Genomic DNA, 22474 nt, shown 5'->3' on the forward strand with positions numbered 1-22474 from the left:
TGGAACATGAAGACACCACAAAGTTGTAGGACAAAATAAACAAACAAATAAATAAATAGAGGAATTATTTGGTTTTAAAAGGCCAACTGCCAAATATCTCTTCACTCCCCATATGTAATGTTCTACATAAGAACAAAGAATGGAAATCCAGCCCTGGAATCTCTTACCTTAAATCTAAGCAACCACTTAATGCATAAATGGAGCAAATAAAAGAGGTAAGGAAAAAAAGCATTGAAAGGTTAGTTGGAACTTCAGGATGTAAAGAGAAAGGGAAAAACAAAGAAAAAACAAGTTAAGCATTCAGCATTAAAAAATAATGTTTCAGTAGATCATAGAAAGAGTGGTTAAAGCAGAATGTGTCATGAACAAGAATTTTTTGATGAAATCATATGACACTGTTTTATTCAAAAACTTAATTTTATTAAAGATTTCTTCAAATTAGTGACCCCCTAAACATGAAGTCCAAACAATGAAAGGGACTGCAGAGTCCTAAAACAATAACATTTTACTTGAGAATTAAATGAGAATTGGAGTGGAGAATCACCTTTTTATCATGTAAGTGGGCAAGCACAAATAGTTTTATATTCTAAGTGTCTTTTTGTCAATTAGATTCTAGCAGTATCTTAATATTTTCTATTAGCAGTTGCTAGTCTTGAATAAATCTCAAAAGGTTTTCCCAGGCTGGAATAAATTTCAGTTTTTAATTATCCATCCAATTACATATCCTATTTTTACATGCTCTAATTAATACAGTAATCTAAATGTATGTAAGTATCAATTATAAAATTAAACATAAAATTCCAGATAATAGTGTTTATTATCAAAATTCTGAGGAAGAAAAAGATTTTTTTTTTTTAATTCACACTGACATTTTCATGCACCTAAATCTAAATTAAATTTAGATTTAAATGATTTCTAGCCATACTAGCATAGGGTATTTTTTTAAATTTAAATCTGCTTATAGTCATAAATCAACTGCATAAACTATACAGTTTCACTTATAAGCACACACATTCATTCAAAGTCACATTTCATAGGTTGTCTTTAAAATCACTGGTGAGATGCAAGCTTTAAATAAGTTAATACTTAGCTAAAACTCTGAATATTTTCTTAAGTACAAACATCAATTTAAATAAAACTCATATGCCTCTCAAGTTTTGATCATGGTACTTTATGTACACTGCAGGCACTCAAATACATTTTAGAAGATAGCCAAAAAACACAATGACTATATATGCTATACGCAAAAGCAGTGGAAATATTAATTCACATATTACTTTTATCTACACTATTCTCACCCAAAATGTTAAAATTATTTTAGGAAAATTAAAGTACATTTTTATGTTCTTTCTGAAAACTAATGTCCAAACTTTGCTGATAAATGTTTAAGATAAATACTTAATAACATACTGAATGATTTTTAATCAGTCATATTAAATCATTAAAAGATTAGAAAGATTACATCACATTTATTTATCATATATATGAGGTATTATCACTAATTGATTAAGCAAATGCAATTGAAAGATAATTACTTAAAACTTAAGAACACGGCACTAAGAAAGCAGCAAGGAAGAGAAAATAGTTTATAGCAGTAAGGAATCTTCAGAACCACAACTGGGCTAAGACTTAGTTCTCTAGGAAAGGAAAGATAAAAGCTTAATTCTCTAAAGAGTTAGTTCTATCATAGGCTATTGATTTAAAAAGCTTGACAAAAATTATACTTACCTTTACTCCATGTCCAATATCATCTAGAATTGTATAGTCAATAGGTTTTCTAATATAACGAACTGGTCGTTCAAGGTTGGCTGGAGCAATAATCTTATGTGTCCTTGAAGTGTTTTTATTGGTAGTCAAAATACCAATTTCTCTTCTTGCAACTTTCTCTTTATGAATATCAACGGTCTGCAAAATATAATATAAACATAACAAAAAATGTATAGTTCAAATATCCAGAAAAATTAAGATGTAAATGTTCAGAGATTTAACATCATTATTCATATTCTTAATCACAACTGTTAAATTTTCTCTTTTCTGGGCCAATATTGACTTTCTCCAGTTTTAGGCTAAAGCAAGGATTGGGAAACCATGATTGGCAAACCAAATACCACCCACCACCTGTTTTTTACAACCCAAAAGCTAGGAGTGGTATTTACATTTTTAATGGTTGAAAAAATAATGTTGTGATGTATGAAAATTATGTGAAATTCAAATTTCAGTTTCCAAATAAAATTTTATTGGAACCCAGCCATTCCACTTGCTTATGTATTCTGACACTACAATGGCAGAGATGAGTAGTTCAAACAGAAACAGTATGTCTTCAAAGTGTAAAATATTTATTAGCTGGGCCTTTTCAGAAAAAGTTTGCCAACCCCTCTCCTTTCCTCTCTTAAAAAAAAAAAAAATCAATTAGAAAATTAATAAAAATAAATAAAAAAATATATTAAATACATCTCAATTTCTTCATTAGTAAGTTAATGTTTCAACTAAGCATTTAATTATTCAAATTACAAACATGTGTTAAATTATTCACCTTTCATAAAACAAATTAGTTACTAACAAACTAAACTGGGTAATTTCAGTTACTCATTTTTTATAAAATGATACAGACTATACATATGCAATTACAGTGATACCTCGGTTTTCGAAAGTCTCCATTGACAAACATTTCCGTTTATGAATGCTGTAAACCTGGAAGTAAATGCTTTGATTTTCAAACACGCCTCAGAAGTCCAACATGCCACACAGCTCCTGCTGAGGGCAAGATCCTGAGGCCTAGCTGTTGGCTGTTGATTCCTCGGTTTTCCAAAGTTTCAGATCTCAAATGGTCTTCCATAATAGATTACATTCGAAAACTGAGGACCACTGTAATTAGGAACTGTGTAAGTCCTACTTTCTATGCATACTGATAACCTTTAGTGGGATTTCCTTAATTTGGGAATTTTTAAACAAGGCTTTAGAGAGACTTTAGACAAAGTATTATCTTACATGGTGAGTTTCTCAGGATTTAGATTTTCCACTTTTAGTACCTAACTCTTCAGAATTACTTCCATTCTTCTATTATGTTATAATCACTCTTTTCTATCTCCTCTACTTGCTACGTACTAACTACTTCAACACCTGGCCCAATAAGTTCTAGTCAGCTTTTGGATTAGAGAAATACAACCTTTTCATTTACATTGCCTTTTGACCTCTTGTGATCTTTTAAGTCACAATGAACTGAATACAGACAGTACTGACTGTTTTCAGTAGTTGAGAGAAGAGATGGGACGGCTTAAAAGAATTTTAGTTTGCCCGGCCGGGCGTGGCTCAGCAGTTGAGCATCGACCTAGGATCCAGGCGATCAGGGTTCGATTCCCAGTCAGGGCACATGCCCGGGTTGCGGGCTCGATCCCCAGTCAGGGGCGTGCAGGAGGCAGCTGATCAGTGACTCTCTCATCATTGATGTTTCTCTCTCTCTCTCTCTCTCTCCCCCTCCTTCCTCTCTCTGAAATCAATAAAGACATTTTTTTAAAGTAGTTATATGTACTTGTACAAGTATTCAGTAAAATTAAATGTTTGTTCTGATAACTACATTTTCTTGAAAATATTTAATGTTAATTTATCTCCTAATATCAGTCTGAAGATTAAAATTTCAGTTAGCTTTTTAAAAATATGCTTCCAAACAATTGATATAATAGCAAGAAAGCTAGAGATGGAATTTCTATAAAATTTATCATCCTTAAAATACCTAGGATAAACCACATCAAGAACCTATCCTAATAAAGACATACCTCAGATATTATAGGTTCAGTTCCAGACCACTGCAAAAGTGAGCATCACAATAAAGTGAGTTGCATGAATTTTCTGGTTTCCCAGTGCCTATAAAAGTTATGTTTACACTATTCTGCAGTCTGTTAAATGTGAAACTGCATTATGTCTACAAACAATTACATACCTTAGTTAAAAATACTTTATTGCTAAAAAAAAAAAAAAATACTAATCATCATCTGAGCCTGTTGGAAAACTGGTACTGATAGACTTGCTTGATGCAAGGTTGCCACAAGCCTTCAATTTGTTTAAAAAAAAAAAAAAAGCAATAAAGTGAAGTGCAAAAAAACAAGGTATGCCTGTACTTCCTTATGGATATGGTGAGTGTGGTATACATTAGTATACTACTTAACATTATATTGTCCTTTTAGTAAAAAAAAGTGTCTGATATTAAATATTCATAATTCTATCTTCTATTTCAAAATGTTTAGAATTTAGAGAATGGGTTATTAACTTTGTTTTTTTGGTGTGTTTTTTAAGTATTTCTTCCTGACACATAGTCGGTAGAGTCAATGAAGTTCCATCCTTAGATTCAAATTCGGAGTGATTTGGAGTACAGACTGAGATAAACAGCAGAGCCAACAGAACAGAAAGAGAAAAAAGCAAATACAAATCAAGTATCATTTTGGGGAATCTCAGAAGAATAAAGAATTCAAGATGGAAGATAGCTCAGAAGTCATCTAATCAGTCCTATCATTTTACAGATAAGAAAAGTGAAGTTCAAAGCAGCCAAATGTCACACAAGACAGCTGAAGAACCAAGGTGAAACCTAAATCCCCTACCTTCCTCCCTCCCAATCCTATTCAGTGTTTATTTCCACTAAAATGGAGAAAAGAGCTAGAGCATTAGGAGGCTAAAAAGTGGTAAGGTTCTTACTCAGGAGACAAAAAAAAGATATTGATGAGGAAAGAAATCAAATAGCTCAGATATATGGACTAGTCCTGAACCACTCTACCAGACAACCCTTATGACAATTCTTGCCACCTACTACTATTCCAAAAAGCATGTGATCTTTATTTTTGACCTGACTGAACCCCCACTTCGCTTCTTTAGTTCAATCTGCTCTCCAAATTCTCCAAACCTGGTATTTTTGCCCAAACGGGGGGGGGGGGGGGATCTGGTCTCCAGACATGCCCTGGCTGGTTTGGCTCAGCGGTTAGAGCATAGGCCCTTGGACCAAAGGGTCGAGGGAATGTACCTCAGTTGCCAGCTCGATACCCTGCACTGGTCAGGGCGTGTGCTGGAGGCAACCGATAGATGTCTGTCACATCTCTCTCTCCCCCACCACCTCCACTCTCCCTAAAAAATCCAATGGGGAAAATATCCTCAGGTGAGGATTTAAAAAAAAAGAAGATATCTTAAGAACTTCTGGCTTCTTCTAAAAACAAAGTATTTTTAATAAAAGCATAATAATAATAAATTTTAAGTACCAAAAATTTAGGGGGAAAAAGTATCTTAGGGCAAGGGCTTGAAAACTACAGCCTACATGCCAAATCTGGCCCAAGCCTGCTTTTTTATATGGCCCACAAGCTAAGAATGGTTTTTACATTTTTAAATAGTTGTTTAAAAAATGCACATACAAAGAACAATATGAGATTGAGACCATATGTGGCCCAAAAAGCCTAAAATATCACTGGCCCTTTATAGAAAAAGTTTGCCAATCCTTGAGTATTTACTGAGAATTTGTTTTGTAAATAGAAAACATTTTCTCTTAAACTAGAGAATAATCTTTTAGTCTAAAGAGCATCAAATAGTTTCGATGTTCAACTGACTTTTAAAAGAAAGAGCTCTAGCCCTGGCCAGGTAGCTCAGCTGGTTAGAGCATCGACCCCATATACCAAGGCTGCAAGTTCAATCCCTGGTCAGGGCACATACAAGAATCAACCAATGGATGCATAAGTAAGTGGAACAAAGGAACAACAAATTGATGTCTCTCTGTCTCTCTCCCAGCTTCCTCTCTCTACAAAATCAATAAATACAAAAATCAAAAATAAACCAAAGAACTCTATCTGTACATTAAACATAATTGAAAAAAAATTTTCAATCCTTAAGACAAACGTTAAAAAATACAATTTTTAAAAAATGTACTCTTTATTTCATAGATATAGCCTCCATCTGCCCATTTTTCCTACTCAAACCCTCATCCAACATACTGTTTTGTATAAATTTTTTTTAATATGTCTTTATTGATTTCAGAGAGAGGAAGGGAGAGGGGAAGAGAGAGAGAGAAACATCAATGATGAGAGTCATTTATCTGCTGCTTCCTGCATGCCCCCTACTGGGGATCGAGCCCACAACCCCGGGCACGTGCCCTGACCAGGAATCAAACCTCAGTCTCCTGGATCATAGGTGGATGCTCAGCCACTGAGCCACGCCAGCCGGGCCTGTTTTGTATAAATTTAACAGCTGCTATACAACTGCAGATCCCTCACTTCTTTAGGTACTGCTCTCCAGACACTCAAGTCCAAATGAGGATGGTTCAACAAATGTTTGAAAGCTCTGACAGAGGCCCCTGTTATTTCTGACCTACTAATCCCTATCCATTTATCTCTCCTGAGTTTTAGTTATTCCATTAGAATAGCTTTAAAAGATAGTATTAATTAGACCAAAAAATTTTGTTCTCGTTAAATAAATTAATACACATAATTACAACCTAGAGTAGACTTATTCACCTTCCTCTTTAAGGCCGCTACTCTTCTCTACCAAAGAATTACAGAATTCTAATCAGAAAATATATGATGATATTTCATTGTCATTTGCTTGTCATCATCTACTCACACAATCTCTCCTACTCCTACAAACTATAAAAACTTGTCCCTCCTTTTCAGAAATTCTTAATATATTAATTTATCTTCTGCATTTGCACTTTCTTCTTACTCTCTTTTTTGGGTCATTTGCTAAGACTGTAAACATGCTAAAACTTTAAGTCTCTCAAGTATAACTCTGAAATTCTATATCAGATTATTAGTCAACATCTCTCCTTCTACAGAAAACCATTTAATCATATACTTAATTATTTAAATGCCACTGACTATTTCCACTAGGGGGTCTTCTCAGAATAAATTTTACCTCTCACTCATTAAATTCACCAAATTCTTTGATGTTGTTGCTTTCTGGTTTTTTTGTTTTGTTTTGTTTTTAGTTTAAGAGACACAGAAACACAATATGCAATAAATTATTCAGTGTCTATAGAAGTTTATATAGGATGTGAAGAAACACTTATAGTGGCAAATTCAGATTTAGAGTTAAATAATATTAAATAAGGTATCCCTTTAAATCAATCTGATGAATTTTCAAACAGAAATCTAATTAAAATCCGTATATGATTCAATTATCAGGCTTGTAGTTGATTTAATTATACAAATTAAACATTAGAATTTGAAAAATTATTGGATTAGTCAATTTCAGCAATTTAAAAAGAGTTCCAAATTCTACAGATATTAAAAATAAAGATAATAAGCACATTTTAAAACTCTTTTTATTCCAGAAGAGTTATAATCATCTAGGTCTAAAAAGAGTGTTGAATACTACCCAAGTTACTCAAATGACAAGAGTGCTAAAACAGAAAAGTTCCAGAAATCTCATGAAGAAAGCAAACAGATCAAAACCCTTATCTTTTTAACGTTTTTAAAAGTGCATTTTGCTATTATAAATTGGTTTTTTCATTGCAGCATTATTTAAAATGGCCCCAAAATACAGGAATGGTTAGGAAAGTTATTATAAAGAATGCAGCCATTGAAAACGTTTATGAAGAGCTTATAAAATTATGGGAAGCCCTGGCCAGTGTGACTCAGTGGTTAGAGCACTGGCCCAGGCACCAAGGGGTCATAGGTTTGATTCCCGGTCAAGGCCACATACCTGGGTTGCAGGTTCAAGCCCGTCAGGACACATTTGGTAGGCAACCAACCCCTATGTCTTGCTCACATCGACGTTTGTTTCTCTCTCTTTCTCCCCCGCTTCTCCCTTCCTCCATTCTACTCTCTAAAAATCAATGGAAAAAATATCCTCGGGTGAGGAATAACCCCCCCCAAAAAAATAAGAAAAATCATGGGAAGATGTTTATTGAAACAATAAGTTAAAAGAGTAGAACTCAAAATTTTATACATAATATAATCACAGTTACATTTTAAAAACTATTTCAAAGAAAAACTATTGAAAAAAATGTATCAAGACAGTAATAGTGAAAAGCTTGAGTAGTGAGGAAAGGTTTTGTTTTTCCATTTATTTCTCTTTTTCTCTATATACTCATGAACATGACTTTTACAATGGAAAAAGTACAGCACTAATTTATTTAAAGTTCTACATAAAAATAATTTTATAAGGTCACTTAGATTACTCTTTCTGTTAAGGTATGATACCATCCTGGTAAACAAAAATCCAACTAATCCAACTAATAGCTATCACATTTACATTTTTAAAAAGATAAAATGTGATTTGGTAAAAGTTGGAAGAAATAAGACAAATTTTCACCTGAAGGCTGATTATTTTAGTATGACAACTGAGTTTTAAAAGAAACTATTAAAATTTACTTCCCTATCGAAATCACAGAGAAGATAATCACTCCACAAAAAGATACGGTGTGGCTCAGTTGGTTGGAGAGTCGACCCATACACTGACAGACTGAGGGTTCTATTCCCAGTCTGGACACATACCCAGGTTGCAGGTTCGATCCCCAGGTGGAGAGCCTCGCGTGGGAGGCAACCGATCCATGTTTCACTCTTACATTGATGTTTCTCTTTCTCTCTCCCTCTCCCTTTCCCTTTCTCTCTAAAATCAATGAAAGTATGTCCTTGGGTGAAGATTTTTAAAAAGAAAATAAATAAAAAAATACAAACCGAGTTTGTATTTTCCAAATCATACGTATGAGTTAACTCACATAATAAAGACTGCCAGCATCACAGATTGCCTGTGTTTATTAAGTGTTCCTCATAACAAAATAGAAAAACAGTATGGTCTCACTTGTGAAATATGATTAATTGATGATTCCATCCTTCGTAGTTGGGATGCCTGGATATCCAGCATCTGCAGTACATTGTTGGCCAAAGTATTTATCAGATAGGCAACACTTGCTAAGGACTGGGTGGTGTAGGCTTTGGTTTCTTCTAGGGCTCGCTGCTTATCCGCTGACTAGGGGGAAAAAAAAATCATTAATTCAAAGATAACCCATTCAATCAATCTAATCAATAATAACACTCATCAAAACAATTCTGTTGCTGAACCTACACACACTAGCTAAAAATGTTCTGAAAAGTAATTCTCAGCATGATGTAAACCCAACAACTAAACTATTGACAAAGTTCACAAATATTTTCATGGTGAATATATACATCTTTATACACATGGAAATAAAATCCTGAAGCCATTATTTAAAATATGAGATCCAATGGATATTTTGAACATTGGCAGCAAGTGTACAGCTTCCCAAGGTCACTGTTTAGAACCACAGCAGATCTGAATGTAAAAATTCTGGCCTACTTTTTCTGTTTTCCTGAATTCCTCCTTTCCTTCTATTCCAACATGTGAGATGTGTCTACAATGTAATGTCTGATTAAATTGATGAAGATACAATAATGATAAATAAAAATGATAAAGTAAATAAAAATGATATAATCATAATAAATTAAAATTCAAATAATGAAAACATCCCTTTCTTCCCAAGCATTTTAAGTGTTATAACTCTATGGGACACAAATTGCCAAGTCCTCAAAATCTACTTGAAAGCCAGAGTATACAGTAAAAAATAATTATTTCCAAAGTCACAATGCAAAGCAACAATAAAGATACATATGCTATGCTGCTAACTGCCAAACACCATCTTCTTGCCCTAGTTCTGTAGAAATCTATGGTTCAGCAGGAAGTACACAAGCCTCTGAACCAGAAACCTTTTTTCTTAATGTCAGTTCTACTACTTACTAAAACATGTAAACTTGGACAAGAGAGTTTCTCCATTTTCTCAATTACAAAGCAGAGGAAACAAACTTCTGTATCATTCTAAGTAGCTGTGAAACTCAAATATGATAATGAATGTAAAACCACTTTCTAAAACTACAAATCATTATATACAACTGTCATTAGCTCTTTGAATGGTCAACTATTCAAAGCCCACTATGTCCCAGTCTCCTCTTGCCCACACACTACAGGAATCAGAACCAACAACCCTAGATATAACTTTTTCCGGGGGGGGGGGGGAATATTCTTTTGAAGAAGCAGTTAACAAAATAATCAAATGATACCATTTTAACTTGAAAAGAGTTAAAAATTACTGTATTAACTTTTTATTTTTTATTTTCTATTCTAATCAGTAATCCCAGTCTTATCAATGTTTAAATTAACAACAGAGTTGAAACCAAATTTGGTTGAGAATAAATACTTTTAAAAAACACCATATAGACTTCCAGATTCTGGTTGTGCATGTAGAGAGCTTGGAAGTTGACACTCCATCATAACAAGTAAAAAGCTGAACACACTGAAAAAAAATCAACTTTTCTTGAATTCATAGTAAAAAACGGTAAGTCGTTAACATTTTGTAGAAATTACTCTAAAGCAGAGTATTTATTATAGAGAATAATCCAAAATTAAAACACGTCATTTATTAGTATGCTTCAAAGATACCTGGGGATAGATATCTGTACAGATATAATTCTTTCCTTTTTTAAAATTTATTGATTTGAGAGAGAGGAAGGGGGAGAGGGAAAGGGAGAGGGAGAGGAAGAGAGGTAGATGAGAGGGAAAGGAGGAGAGGGAGGGGGAACATCAACGTGAGAGACACACATCCATTAGCTGCCTCCTGCCTGAGCCCCGACCATTCTGTGAATATACCGAACATCACCTTACTGTACACTTTAAATGGGTGAGTTTTAGGGTATGTGAAACAGATCTCAATTCCAAAAATTTAAATGGCCAGTAACTACTATATTGAACAGCACAGACACAGAAAGTGCCTAAATTCAGAGGCCACCTTCTGTGAGCAAGAAAGATTTTTGTTTAAGTCATTTGGGAGGTAGGGATTGAGAAGAAAGGGAAAGCTGACAAATCAAATTTTAAAATAGCAAAGAAGCCCGGCCAGTGTGGCTCAGCGGTTGAGCAGTTGAGCACTGACCTATGATCGGGGAGATCGAGGTTCACAGCACATACCCGGTTTCAGGCTCGATCCCCAGCAGGGAGCTTGCAGGAGGCAGCCAATCAATGACTCTCTCTCATCATTAATGTTTCTTCTCTTTCTCTCTCTCCCTCTTCCTTTCTCTCTCTGAAATCAACAACATTTTTAAATAAAAAATAAAATAAAAATAGTAAAGAAGTGCTAAACATTTGGACTGTAATTGCTCAAAACTTTTGAATATAAATTCAGAAACCCAAAAGCTGTGGCCCAGGGACAGATGACTTCAAAAGAATGTTTCAACTCTATGAGCATGAGCTTCAAGCTTTATAAAAAGATCACTACAACAGCAGTTCCTAGACTATGCTGTGCTGGAGTATTTATTAATAGCTGCTGGGCATCCAAAATCAGTTTTGGGGACTACTATATTTTGTGAAATACTACATATAGGTAAGCTAAACAGGTTTCTTTACTTCAAGACTTCCCTGAACATTTAAAATAATACTGTGCTTAATAGGTTCAAAAAGGGGCACACTATGCAGTATCCACTTTACAACAGAAATATTTTCACACATTATGCAAGCTAGTTTGGGAAATACTGGACTATACGATTACAATGGCTCTGTCAGCTTCAAAGTTGTATGATTCTTAGAAACTATTTTGCTCCATGTCTTGTTCTTTAATTTGATTTAGCATAAAGGTAAATTAGTAGATGAGAAAAAATAATCAGTTACCTTTATATAAATATTGATATATTCCTCTAGGTTAATAGTCTAGTCCTGAAGTCATTAAGATATAAACCTCTATAATATTAAAAAAAGATCAGGAAGTAAGCCACGTTATAGACTACAACTACATATGAGTTAACTAAAGCCTAGGTACATACAAATATTATATAGGCATAACTACTGTGACTCTGTGATGTTAACTACTGATCCCTTTTACTTAGGATATCAAAGCAGCTGGAATATTGTCTGCTCTAAGAGTTTCCTCTATTTTATTGCACTGATTCCAAAATTTTCCCTAAATTATAGCCCATTTTGGTATCTTTTCAGTATCTAAAACCGGTCAGTTCTCTGTGAAGCATATTAGCACTGCAAAGAATTCAATAGTGAGATTCTTTCCTCCCTTAAACACATTTACTTCATGTTTTTTGGAGGTGACGAACTGTGCAGCAGGCTTAGGGTGTTCAAATCCTGCACATTCAAAAAAAGGACTAGCCTTTGGTCAGATCCCGGGGGAAAAAGCTGTAAGTCCTTGAAATATCTTCCTGGTAAAAGAAAGTACGCCTAGTGTCTAGGGCCACATCATATAGAAATACTAAACAATGTGACTTATGATGCTAAACAATGTGATTATGGTAAACACTTATTGTGTTCACCAGAGCCTCTGGGACATAAGGTATCAGTTTGGTCTCTCAGGGTGGGGGCCAGGAAGCCTAGAGCTAAGGTTAGTCACAAGGAAGCTCCATGCCTACATGACTGAGCCCCAATAAAAACTGCACAAGCCAGGACTTGGGTAAGCTTCCCTGGTTGTCAATATTCATATATATACTTTAAACAAAGACTTCATACGAGAGATAGGATATCAAAGAACAATGTTTCATCCCAAATAAAAGACAATACAAAGGGGCCATATCTAGGACAATTTTAGCATCAAAATAAGTAATGATAAAAATGGATTATAACCCAATGAATAAAATGGGCTGCAAGTTTACTAAAGAATGGGATATAAGTGTAGTATCAGTATTTTCCCAAGAGGTACTTATGAATTACAAAAAGAAATATTTCAAGAATAATTTCACCAGTAGAAAAACCTGTCAGACACAACTGTAATCAAATTATTAAAATGAGTATCATCAGTAACAGGACAAACTGAATCATCAGTAATGGTACAAATTGCAATCAGGACCAACTTGATAGGGAAGGAGGAAAATAATACAGCATCATTTCTGATATTCCTACCAAAAATACATTAACTTGAATCTAGTCACAAGGAAACATCAAACATTTAGGGATACTATCTTTAAAAAAAAAAAAAAAAATACTGCCTATAATCCTTAAAAGTGTTATGATCATGAAAAACAAAGAAAGATGAGGAAATAAGGAACTATTCCAGACTGGAAGAGACCAAGAGTGATGACAACTAAACACAACATATTTCTGAACTGGATTATTTTTTAATAAAGTACATTATTAAGACAGTTAGTAAACTTGAATGGGCATATGAGGATTTAATAGTAAAAATATATCAATATTACTTCCTGAGTTTGTTGGCTGTTTTGTGAATAACTAGGAAAATATCCTTGTTTATAGGGAAAACACCCTGAAGTATTTAGCAGTGATAGCACATCAGATCATCAGCAACATATTTCCAAATGGTTCAGAAAACCAAAAATTCTTTAATTTTAATTAAAACTAAAAGAAATCTCTTACTTCATCTAGATGAGTGATATTAAATTAGTGTGAGTTTAAAAAATTGAGGCAAAGTCTCCAGTAACTTAAGATTTCACCATAATTAAATTTTGCTCATCAATCTACTAACACATAACTTTTAATTATCCTGTCAACACATAACATAATTAAGCATGTTAAAAAAAAATCTTTCACAGTCACTTCTTCATATAAAAGGTTTGCATATAAATTATGCATGGGTGGGTTTTTTTACCACTCGTCTTAAGCTAATTACCTCCTGCATGCTTCATACCAATTAAAATAATGATTGAGTTTTAAAGAACTCTTCATGTTTAATGTGGAGGCTATTACTCACCAGGGATGAATAAACTTGAAAGTACTATACTGAACCTTAACTACATTTATTTAAGATGCAATTGCTAACCCTTTTCTCTTTTAAATCATTTCTCTTCATATTAATATATGATCACCCGGTTAATAACCAAATTTTAAGTATCTAGGAAGAATCTAAGTTGCACAATTCTGAAAACACTGCAAAAAAATAGCTCCTATATGTGAATGCTCCTGACACAACTGTCTAGCTTGGTTAGACAAACTGCCAAACCAAGATAACTCATTACCAAGATAAACAACTAAACAAGCAACTACAATTTCCCACCTGAAACCTAAGCATCATAATAGTATAATACACAGCTTAAGAATAAACCTAAGTACTTTTAAAGTATCACTTCAATCCACATATAATTTCTATTCCCAGCTCTCCAAAACAGGGACTACTGTTTTTATGTCTGTTATCTCAACTGACGAGAAAGGTTTAGCACATGGTGGAGGTCAATAAATGTCTGCTGAACTGGTCTTCCACTTCCCACTGAACTTTTTCCTAGAGAAGTAATTTAATTATGCCACTTAGGAAAAGTTATGGTTATCTGTATACTGGTCCTATTTCTATAGGCCCAGATGCCTCTTGAGAACCAGTGCACCTTTTATCTATGAATTGGAATAAAATCAGAGTCAGCATATCATCCATCCCATTTTCAGATGAAAAAAAGCAAAAAATAACAAATGAATTACTAGATGCAGAACTGCAGAACTCAAGTTTAGGTCTCATGATATTTATACTAAAAAAAAAAAGCTTTCCACTCAACTCACTTCTATGGTTTGGCCATGAACCAACTCCATCACTTTTTTGCCTTCTATGTGATGACGTTACAACTTTCTAAGGGAAATGCAATGCCTCCAAGCAAACTAACAAAAGTACATGATGTACACGATGTACACCTTGGATTTAAAGAACAAAACTCCATTTGATACTCACAAGAAAGAAAATATTACCTAAAGAAAAACTACACAAAATTAATGTGAACTCAGCTCAGTAAATAATAAATGAATGATTAAGTAAATTAAAAAATCCCCTACACCATATGAAGTGGGGTAGCAAAAGGGCACCAAGTATAGGATCTACTGGGTCAACTTTATAATATAATACTGCAAAAGTAGAAGATGAAAATATAAAGGAATGACACTTCAGTAAACAACAGGTTTACTATTTTATGCCTGATCTCCCTAGGGGAGTAAGCTAGCTCACCTTTTCCTACTTTATAGGTCAGTATCACTTCCCTCAAAGCAAAATGTTAACTAAAAAAGATAAAAGAAAAATGGGATGAGGAAAAAAAGAGCACAAGTTTACAAAAGAATTTAACCTAAGAAAATAAAAGGGAGACAGAAGAGTCAGACTTCAGGAATTAAAAAAATAAGAAATATGCTGTATTTATGATTGAACAGCTCCAATAATGGATAAACCTGAAATACAACAGATCACTATTTCTCAGTTCCTCACTTTCCTTCAACTGATGTGCTCATTCAGCCAGCAACATGGTATTACACACGCTGGTCAAGGAAAAGCTTACTAAGTGGCTTATTTCCCCAAACTGAAATATTTTCCTCAAAGATACAAAATATTCTTTTTTATAAACACAAACCTGAAAAAGATCCAAATACAAAAATATAGCATTTGGCAGACTCCTCTGGTTTCTTCATGTCAGTAACACTAATTTCTCAGATTTAAGTAGTTGGGAAGGAACTTATTATTCTAAAATTTTATTTGAACGTCCATATAGTTACTTTACGAGCAAACTTTTATCACAAACCCCTTCTTTTTTAAAAAATTAAAATTATAAAAAATTACATTGTTTTTTAATTTTCACTGGAATACACTTTTACTGCTGAAAAGCAATTACTGGCACAGTTGGGGGTTTTTTTAATTATCACTGAAGATTAAGTTCCCTTTCTATGGAATAACAATATTCACAACAGTCTTTACTTGTAAATACGAGACGATAACTATGCTCCTAGGTAAGATTCTTTCTAAACAAAGCTTAAGCACATCTGGAAAAGTATAAATCAACAGTAACATTTGGCATTTCAAGACACAGGAAATTAGCCCGGCCAGGCGTGGCTCAGCGGTTGAGCGTAGACCTGGGATCCAGGCGATCGGGGTTCGATTCCCGGTCAGGGCACATGCCTGGGTTGCGGGCTCGATCAATGACTCTCATCATTGATGTTTCTCTCTCTCTCTCCCTCTCCTTTCCTCTCTCTGAAATCAATAAAGACAGATTTAAAAAAAAAAAAAAAGACACAGGAAATTAGAAATACCTCTAACTTCTTGACTTTATAAATTAACAAAAATCTGCTCTTCCCATAAGCAGTGTGAGGTGACCTCTGAAAATGGTTTGCTATTCGCTTGACACAGAAAACCCCACAAAAATCATGCAGATCAAGAGGTTCAAATTGTTGTGTTTACTTTAAGGACACTCCTGAACTGCACAAGCCATCAAGGGAATGCATATCCAAAAAGCACCAAGTATCTGAAGGATGTCACTCTACAGAAGCAGTGTGTGTCATTCCACGTTACAATGGTGGAGCTGGTAGGTGTGCCCAGGCCTAAAGAGTGGGCTGGGCACAGGGTGGGTGGACCAAAAAGAGTGCTGAATTTTTGCTGTACATGCCTAAAAATGCAGAGAGTAATTCTGAACTTAAGGGTTTAGATGTAGATTCTCTGGTCACTGAGCACATTCAGATGAACAAAGGTCCCAAGATGTGGCTCAGAATTTACAGAGCTCATGGGCAGATTAAACCATACATGAGCTCTCCCTGCCACACTGAGATGGTCCTTACTGAAAAAGAGCAAACTGCTTCTAAATCAGAAGAGGAGGTTACACAGATGAAAAAGATATCCCAGAAGAAATTGAAGAAACAAAAACATATGGCCTGGGAGAAAATTCAGCATCAAATTGATGCTAGTAAAAGTAAGAACAGGAGAAAAATCAGGGCAAGTGAGGGAGGAAGCCAATTAATGTCTCTCTCACATTGATGTTTCTCTCTCTCTCTCCCAATAAACACACATCTGAGGAGGAAAAATATATTCTTTTAAAATAATTAGGTGCTAGTCTATAGTCTTTACACTTTCAATGAACAAAATGGAAATGGAATTAAGAATAAGTATAAAAAAGAAATGGAATTCACAGCAAGTATAAAAAAGAATACTTACTAACAAATTTAACCAAGAGGTAGCAAGACCTGTACACTAAAGCATCACTGAAAGACATTAAAGACGACCTAAATAAATGGAAAGACACCCATGTTCAGGGAATGGGAGACTTAATGTCATAAATGGCAATACTCTACAAAATGATATAAATTCAATGCAATCCCCATCAAAATCCCAGCTGCCCATTTAGGAGAAAGTGATAGACTGATCCCAAAATTCATACAGAATTGCAAGGACCCCAAGTAGTTAAAACAATCTGGAAATAGAATAATGAAGTTGGAAGACTCACATTTTAGAATTTAAAAAATTATTCTAAAGCTATAATAATCAAAACAGTGTGATACTGCCATCAGGATGGACATATAGATCAATGTAATAATAACCTTATACATCTAGGTCAATTAATTTTGGGGGCAGGTATGTGGAGAAAAGTCTTTTCAACAAATGCTCTTGGGACAACTTGCTAGTCACATTCAAAAGAATAAATCTGGACTTGTACCTTACACCATACAAAAATTAACTCAAAATGGATCAAAGACATAAATGAAACATACTAGATTATATACAATAAATACTATTCAACCAAATAAAGGAATAAAGTATTGATGCATGCTACACAATATGTACCCTGAAAACACTATGCTAAGTGAAAGAAGTCAGATACAAAAGACCACATAGTGTAGCTAAAACTGTAAAAACTCATACAAGCAAACATAGGTATAAATCTTCATGACCTTGGTTTAAGCAATGTTTTTCTTTTTTTTTTTTTTTTAATCCTCACCTGAGGATATGCTTATTGATTTTTAGAGGGAGGAGGGAGGGAGGGAGGGAGGGAGGGAGGGAGGGAAGTCAATGTGAAAGAGAACATCAATTGGTTGCCTTCCATACATGCCCCAACCAGGGGCTGAATCCGCAAACTAGGTATGTGCCCTGACTGGGAACAGAATCTGCGCTTTTGGTATAAAGGACAACACTCCCACCAAATGAGCCACCTGGCCAGGGCTAAGCAATGTTTTTTAAACATGACACCAAAAGCACAATCAACTAAAAAACATAGGTAATTTGGACTTCACCAAAACTAAAAACTTTTGTGCACGAAAGGACACTATCAAGAAAACGAAATAGCCCACAGAATAGGAAAAAATACTTGCAAATCATATATCTAGTAAGGGTCTGCTATCCAAAATAAAGAAATCTTCACAACTCAACAACAAAAACGTCAACAATACAATTAAAAAGTGAACAAAGGGGGAAAAAAGAAAGAACCTGAACAGACATTTCTCTGAAGAAGATGTATCAATGGTCAATAAACACAGGAAAAGATGCTCAACATTATTAGTCATTAGGGGAATTACAAATCAAAACCACAATAACATACCACTTCACACCCACTACAATGCTATACCTTTTTTTTTTTTTAAGCAGAAAACACCACATATTGTCAAAGATATAGAGAACCTGGAACACTCATACACCACTGGTAGTCATGTAGATAGTGCGACCACTGTGGAAAAATGTTTGGAAGTCCCTCAAAAAGTTAAAAATAAAGTTACCATATAACCCAGAAATTCTACTTCTGGTCATATACCCAGGAAAATTTAAAATGTATGTTTACTCAAAAGCTTGTACACAAATGATCATAGCACCATAATTTATATTAACCAAAAGGTGGAAACAACCCAAATGTGTGGATAAACAAAATGTAGTATATCCACATAATGGAATATTATTCAGCCATCAAGAAGAAGGAAGTACTGAAACACATTACAACATGGATGAAGTCTGAAAACATTATTATGCTAGGTAAAATAAGCCAGACACAAAAGGTCACATATTATGCTTATGAACTATCCAGAATAGGCAAATCTATAGAGGCAGAAAGTAATTTAGTGGTTGACAGGGAATACAAGGAGGAAATATGGAATGACTAATAAGTACACATTTTCTCTGGGGTGATGAAATGTTCTGGAATTAGATTGGTGATGGTGGCAGAACGGTAAATGTTTTAAAAACCACTGAATTTTACACTTTAAAATGGTTAAAATGCTAAGTTCTATGTTATATAAATGTTTTCTAAATTTTAAAAAATTTTAATAAATGAAGTAAGATTTTAACTACCTTTGAAAAGGCAGAGAGGGGACCAGACCAGGATTAGAGTAGTGGCGAAAGAAGACCTGATCTAATTCAGGTATTTTGAGCCAAAAGAGCCTATGTCCAAGTAAAATTAAATAATAAACCAATCGGAATTAATCAAATTTTAATCTATTTTTTTAAAAATCATGTTAATAACCCTAGTGATATAGTCTTTAATCAATGATTAAAAGAAGAAAAAGCTGGGGTATAATGCCTTGTCATTATATGTACATAATATGTTTAAAACACAAACAAAACTGCTGACATTAAATGTATATTATATGTACATTTTATGTACACATGAATTCATAACTATACATATTAATATTATAAACAAATGTATAAATGATACAAACCTAGCAACAATATAAATTTAGTCAATGAATTTAAATTTCTTCTCTCAAAAACAGTGCTATATATCATGCTAAGTAACTCAAATTCTTTCTGTGAACCTGGCCTGCTCTTCTATATTTAGAATAAAAACTTTTAAGGGAAAAGAGAAAGAATCATTATTCAAGCTCTATCTTCGGCTAAAGACTTGTAGTACTAAATATTGCAAAAGGCTGGCATCCCTTTTTGGCTTTCCCTATTTAATCTTGTTTTGTAGGTTCTGGAAGTTCCTAACAATGCATCTAACTTACCTCTATTCAAACTTGTCAATAGATAAATAGACAAAGCCAAGTAACGGTCAGCAAAAACAACAACAAAAAAGTAGTCTCATGTTATATTTAGTTCAAACCCCACTAATTCAGAATTTACAAAACAGGCCCTTCATAGGAATCAAAATGGTAACAGAACTAGACTGTCAAGTTCATGAGTTACTTACCACTGATTTCCCAGCATGGACAAATGCTCAATAAATATTCTTTTGAATGAATAAGAAAAAAATATACAATAAAAAATTTTAAATGGTGTGAGTCATGAGTTCAATTGTTTTACTCAAAACACAGGGGACACAGGGCAAAAAAAAACCCACAAAACATTATTCCTGTCTTAACAGAATTTTAGTTTAGCAGAGTCAGAGGTAAGCTTGAGTTTACTGTGATTTTTTTTTTTTTTTTTACTCAATAAAGCTTCATTTTTTTATTTAGCTTTCTGACTCTGTGCTTATGCCTTCAATAGTTTCACAATGATTTTTCTGCTCCCTCAATAAGGAAAGCACACTTGATACTGTCACGGGCACATTTAGCACACATGGATCCACCATAAGCCCTGATGACATATTTTTTCATCTTAGACAACCTCATTAAAGCTTTAGGTCTCACAGCAGGAGCTCCTCGAATTCGGCTTGGGCACACGCCAAAAGCAGATTTTGGTGTTTTCCCAACCTTCCTGGTATAAAGGTAAACAATTCTATTACCAGGAGTTCAGGGAAGCCTAGTTTTGTTAGAAGCTGTACTGTAGGACAGCCTTGAACGATGTGTCAAACACGGGACCATTGTGAATGCCTGAGGACACCATCCCCGGAAGAGCTCTTATCTGATTTTTAAAAAGGAATGTCTCCCTTGCTTACTTCCTAAGAAGCTGTAGATCAGCTCAGACAATTGATGAGCATCCAGTATAGAATAGGCCCTGCACTAAGTGAAAGTAACTGAACTGCTGAATTAACTCTAAAACACCACCCATGTGTGAAACAGTACTGTCAACTGTCAGTAGCATCTACATTCAATATACTGAACAAATGAAAAATACTGAACTTCATTCACCTATCCATAAATCTACAAACTCTTCAAATTTGGAAAACTATTTCATGGCTTTCAAAAAGATATTTCCTACTGCTTACTGGAAACGACCTAATTTACTCATTTAACAAATACTTATTTACTGAATGCCTGTTTTGTCCCAAGCACTGTTCCCGGTGCTGGCAATGAAAGAGATAAAACTCCCTGCCCTCATGAAGCTCACATACCAGGGGAGGGAGACAGGAATAGAAATGTTATGTTAAATAAAATAAAAAGAAAGCCTGGAAAGAAAAGTACAAGCAAAGAGAGAGTGAACAAAGGGCAGGAGTAAGTTACAATTTTACATAGACAAAGAAGGGGTCATCAAGAAGGCATTTGAGAAAAAGCCTGAAGGAGGTAAAAGATCCTGTCGTACAACTACTATCTGGGGATGAGTACTCCTGGCAGAAGGCATAGTAAATGCAAAGTAACAAGGTCCTGAGGCAGAAGTATGCTAGGTATGTTCAAGAAAAAAAGGTTAAAGTGGCTGTAGTAGAGTGAGCATGGGAGAGGAAAGGAGTATAACAGATGAGTCAAGACTAGAAGCTAGATCATTTGCAGCCTGTAGGCAATCTGAAGTCTCTTGAGTGTTTTGAATAGAAGAGTAACATGATCTGATTTAGATTTTTAGCCCTGGCTGGGTAACTAGGATGTCCTCCCAATACGCCAAAATTGAGGGTTCGATTCCCAGTCAGAGGACATACAAGAATCAACCAATGAATGCATAAATAAATGGAACAATCAACTGATGTTTCTCTCTCTGTGTTCTCTAAAAAAACAACAAATAAATTAAAAAATAAAATTCTTCTATTTGTAAAACTGTAGATTCCTAGTTAATCAAAAACATTTTTTAAAATATATTTTTATTTATCCTTAGAGAGGGAGAGAGAAACACAGATTGGCTTCCTCAATCAGCTGCCTCCTGAAGGCTCCCTACCAGGGATCCAGCCAGCAACCTTTCAGTGTACAGGACAACACCCAACCAACTGAGCCACACCAGCCAGGGCTCAAAAACATTTTTCCTTAAATTTCTGGAAAGTTCCTAGATTAGGCATAGATGTTTATATTAATAAATGAAGAAAAGAAACTGGTCTTACATGTATCTCAAAAAAAAAAACAACCCTTAACAATTATAAGTTCTTTTTTACAATCAGGTAAATATCAGCAAATTGTAGTTATAACTTTCTATCATCACATTTTAGAAAATTTTTCTAGAGGTTGAATAAAACAAAGATCATCTAAAATTTTACTACAGAAGATATTTAAATTTCTACTGTTAACTGCATTAGTAACATGGAAAACTACTACTTACAACCCTGCTCTGCTCTACCTGTAGATTTTGTATGTGTTCATACAGACAATATCTGATCACTTCTAATGCTGATAATATATCTGAAGGATATTTTTATAACAGAAACAATTTAAAAAGAGTACAACTGTTTTCAAAAGAACAGCAAATCATTTCCCTCCTTTGTTAATTTCACACAATATAATCCACATTTGGAATATTCTTATTTTTCTTAAATTTTTGAATACTCCTATGCATAAAACCAGCTATTTAAGAACAGTGAGGGGGGAAAAAAACCACAACAAAAAAACACCTTACCTTTTGTTACATATGATCAACAGATCTGGCCTTTTTCTGCTCTACACGCAAAAATTACATTTCCACAAAATAAAATGAGTGTCCGGTTGGTTATTTAACTTAAGCTAGTGGTTAGGGCATGATGCTATAATAAGGCTAAATTAACCA

The 22474-nt window shown here is 34.3% G+C and overlaps 1 protein-coding gene and 1 pseudogene across 27 annotated transcripts in view; both read right to left on the reverse strand.

Moving 5' to 3' along the window:
- The window catches only part of ABI2 (abl interactor 2), a 70314-nt gene that overhangs the window by 45092 nt on the left and 2748 nt on the right, over positions 1-22474 (reverse strand). For 18 of the 27 annotated variants that reach the window (XM_087819652.1, XM_087819654.1, XM_087819653.1 and 15 more), the window contains exons 2-3: positions 8770-8937; positions 1729-1905 (exon numbers count right to left, since the gene is read on the reverse strand). In XM_087819652.1, coding sequence (XP_087675778.1) covers positions 1729-1905; positions 8770-8937 — 345 coding nt within the window. The remainder of the gene's footprint in view (positions 1-1728; positions 1906-8769; positions 8938-22474) is intronic. The other 9 variants (XM_087819660.1, XM_087819651.1, XM_087819648.1 and 6 more) reach the window with 1 other exon arrangement.
- Positions 19373-21605, reverse strand: LOC107533964 (large ribosomal subunit protein eL34 pseudogene; annotated as a pseudogene).

The sequence above is a fragment of the Miniopterus natalensis genome, chromosome 8 (assembly GCF_054644295.1).
Source record: "Miniopterus natalensis isolate mMinNat1 chromosome 8, mMinNat1.hap1, whole genome shotgun sequence".
Lineage (NCBI taxonomy): Eukaryota > Metazoa > Chordata > Mammalia > Chiroptera > Miniopteridae > Miniopterus > Miniopterus natalensis.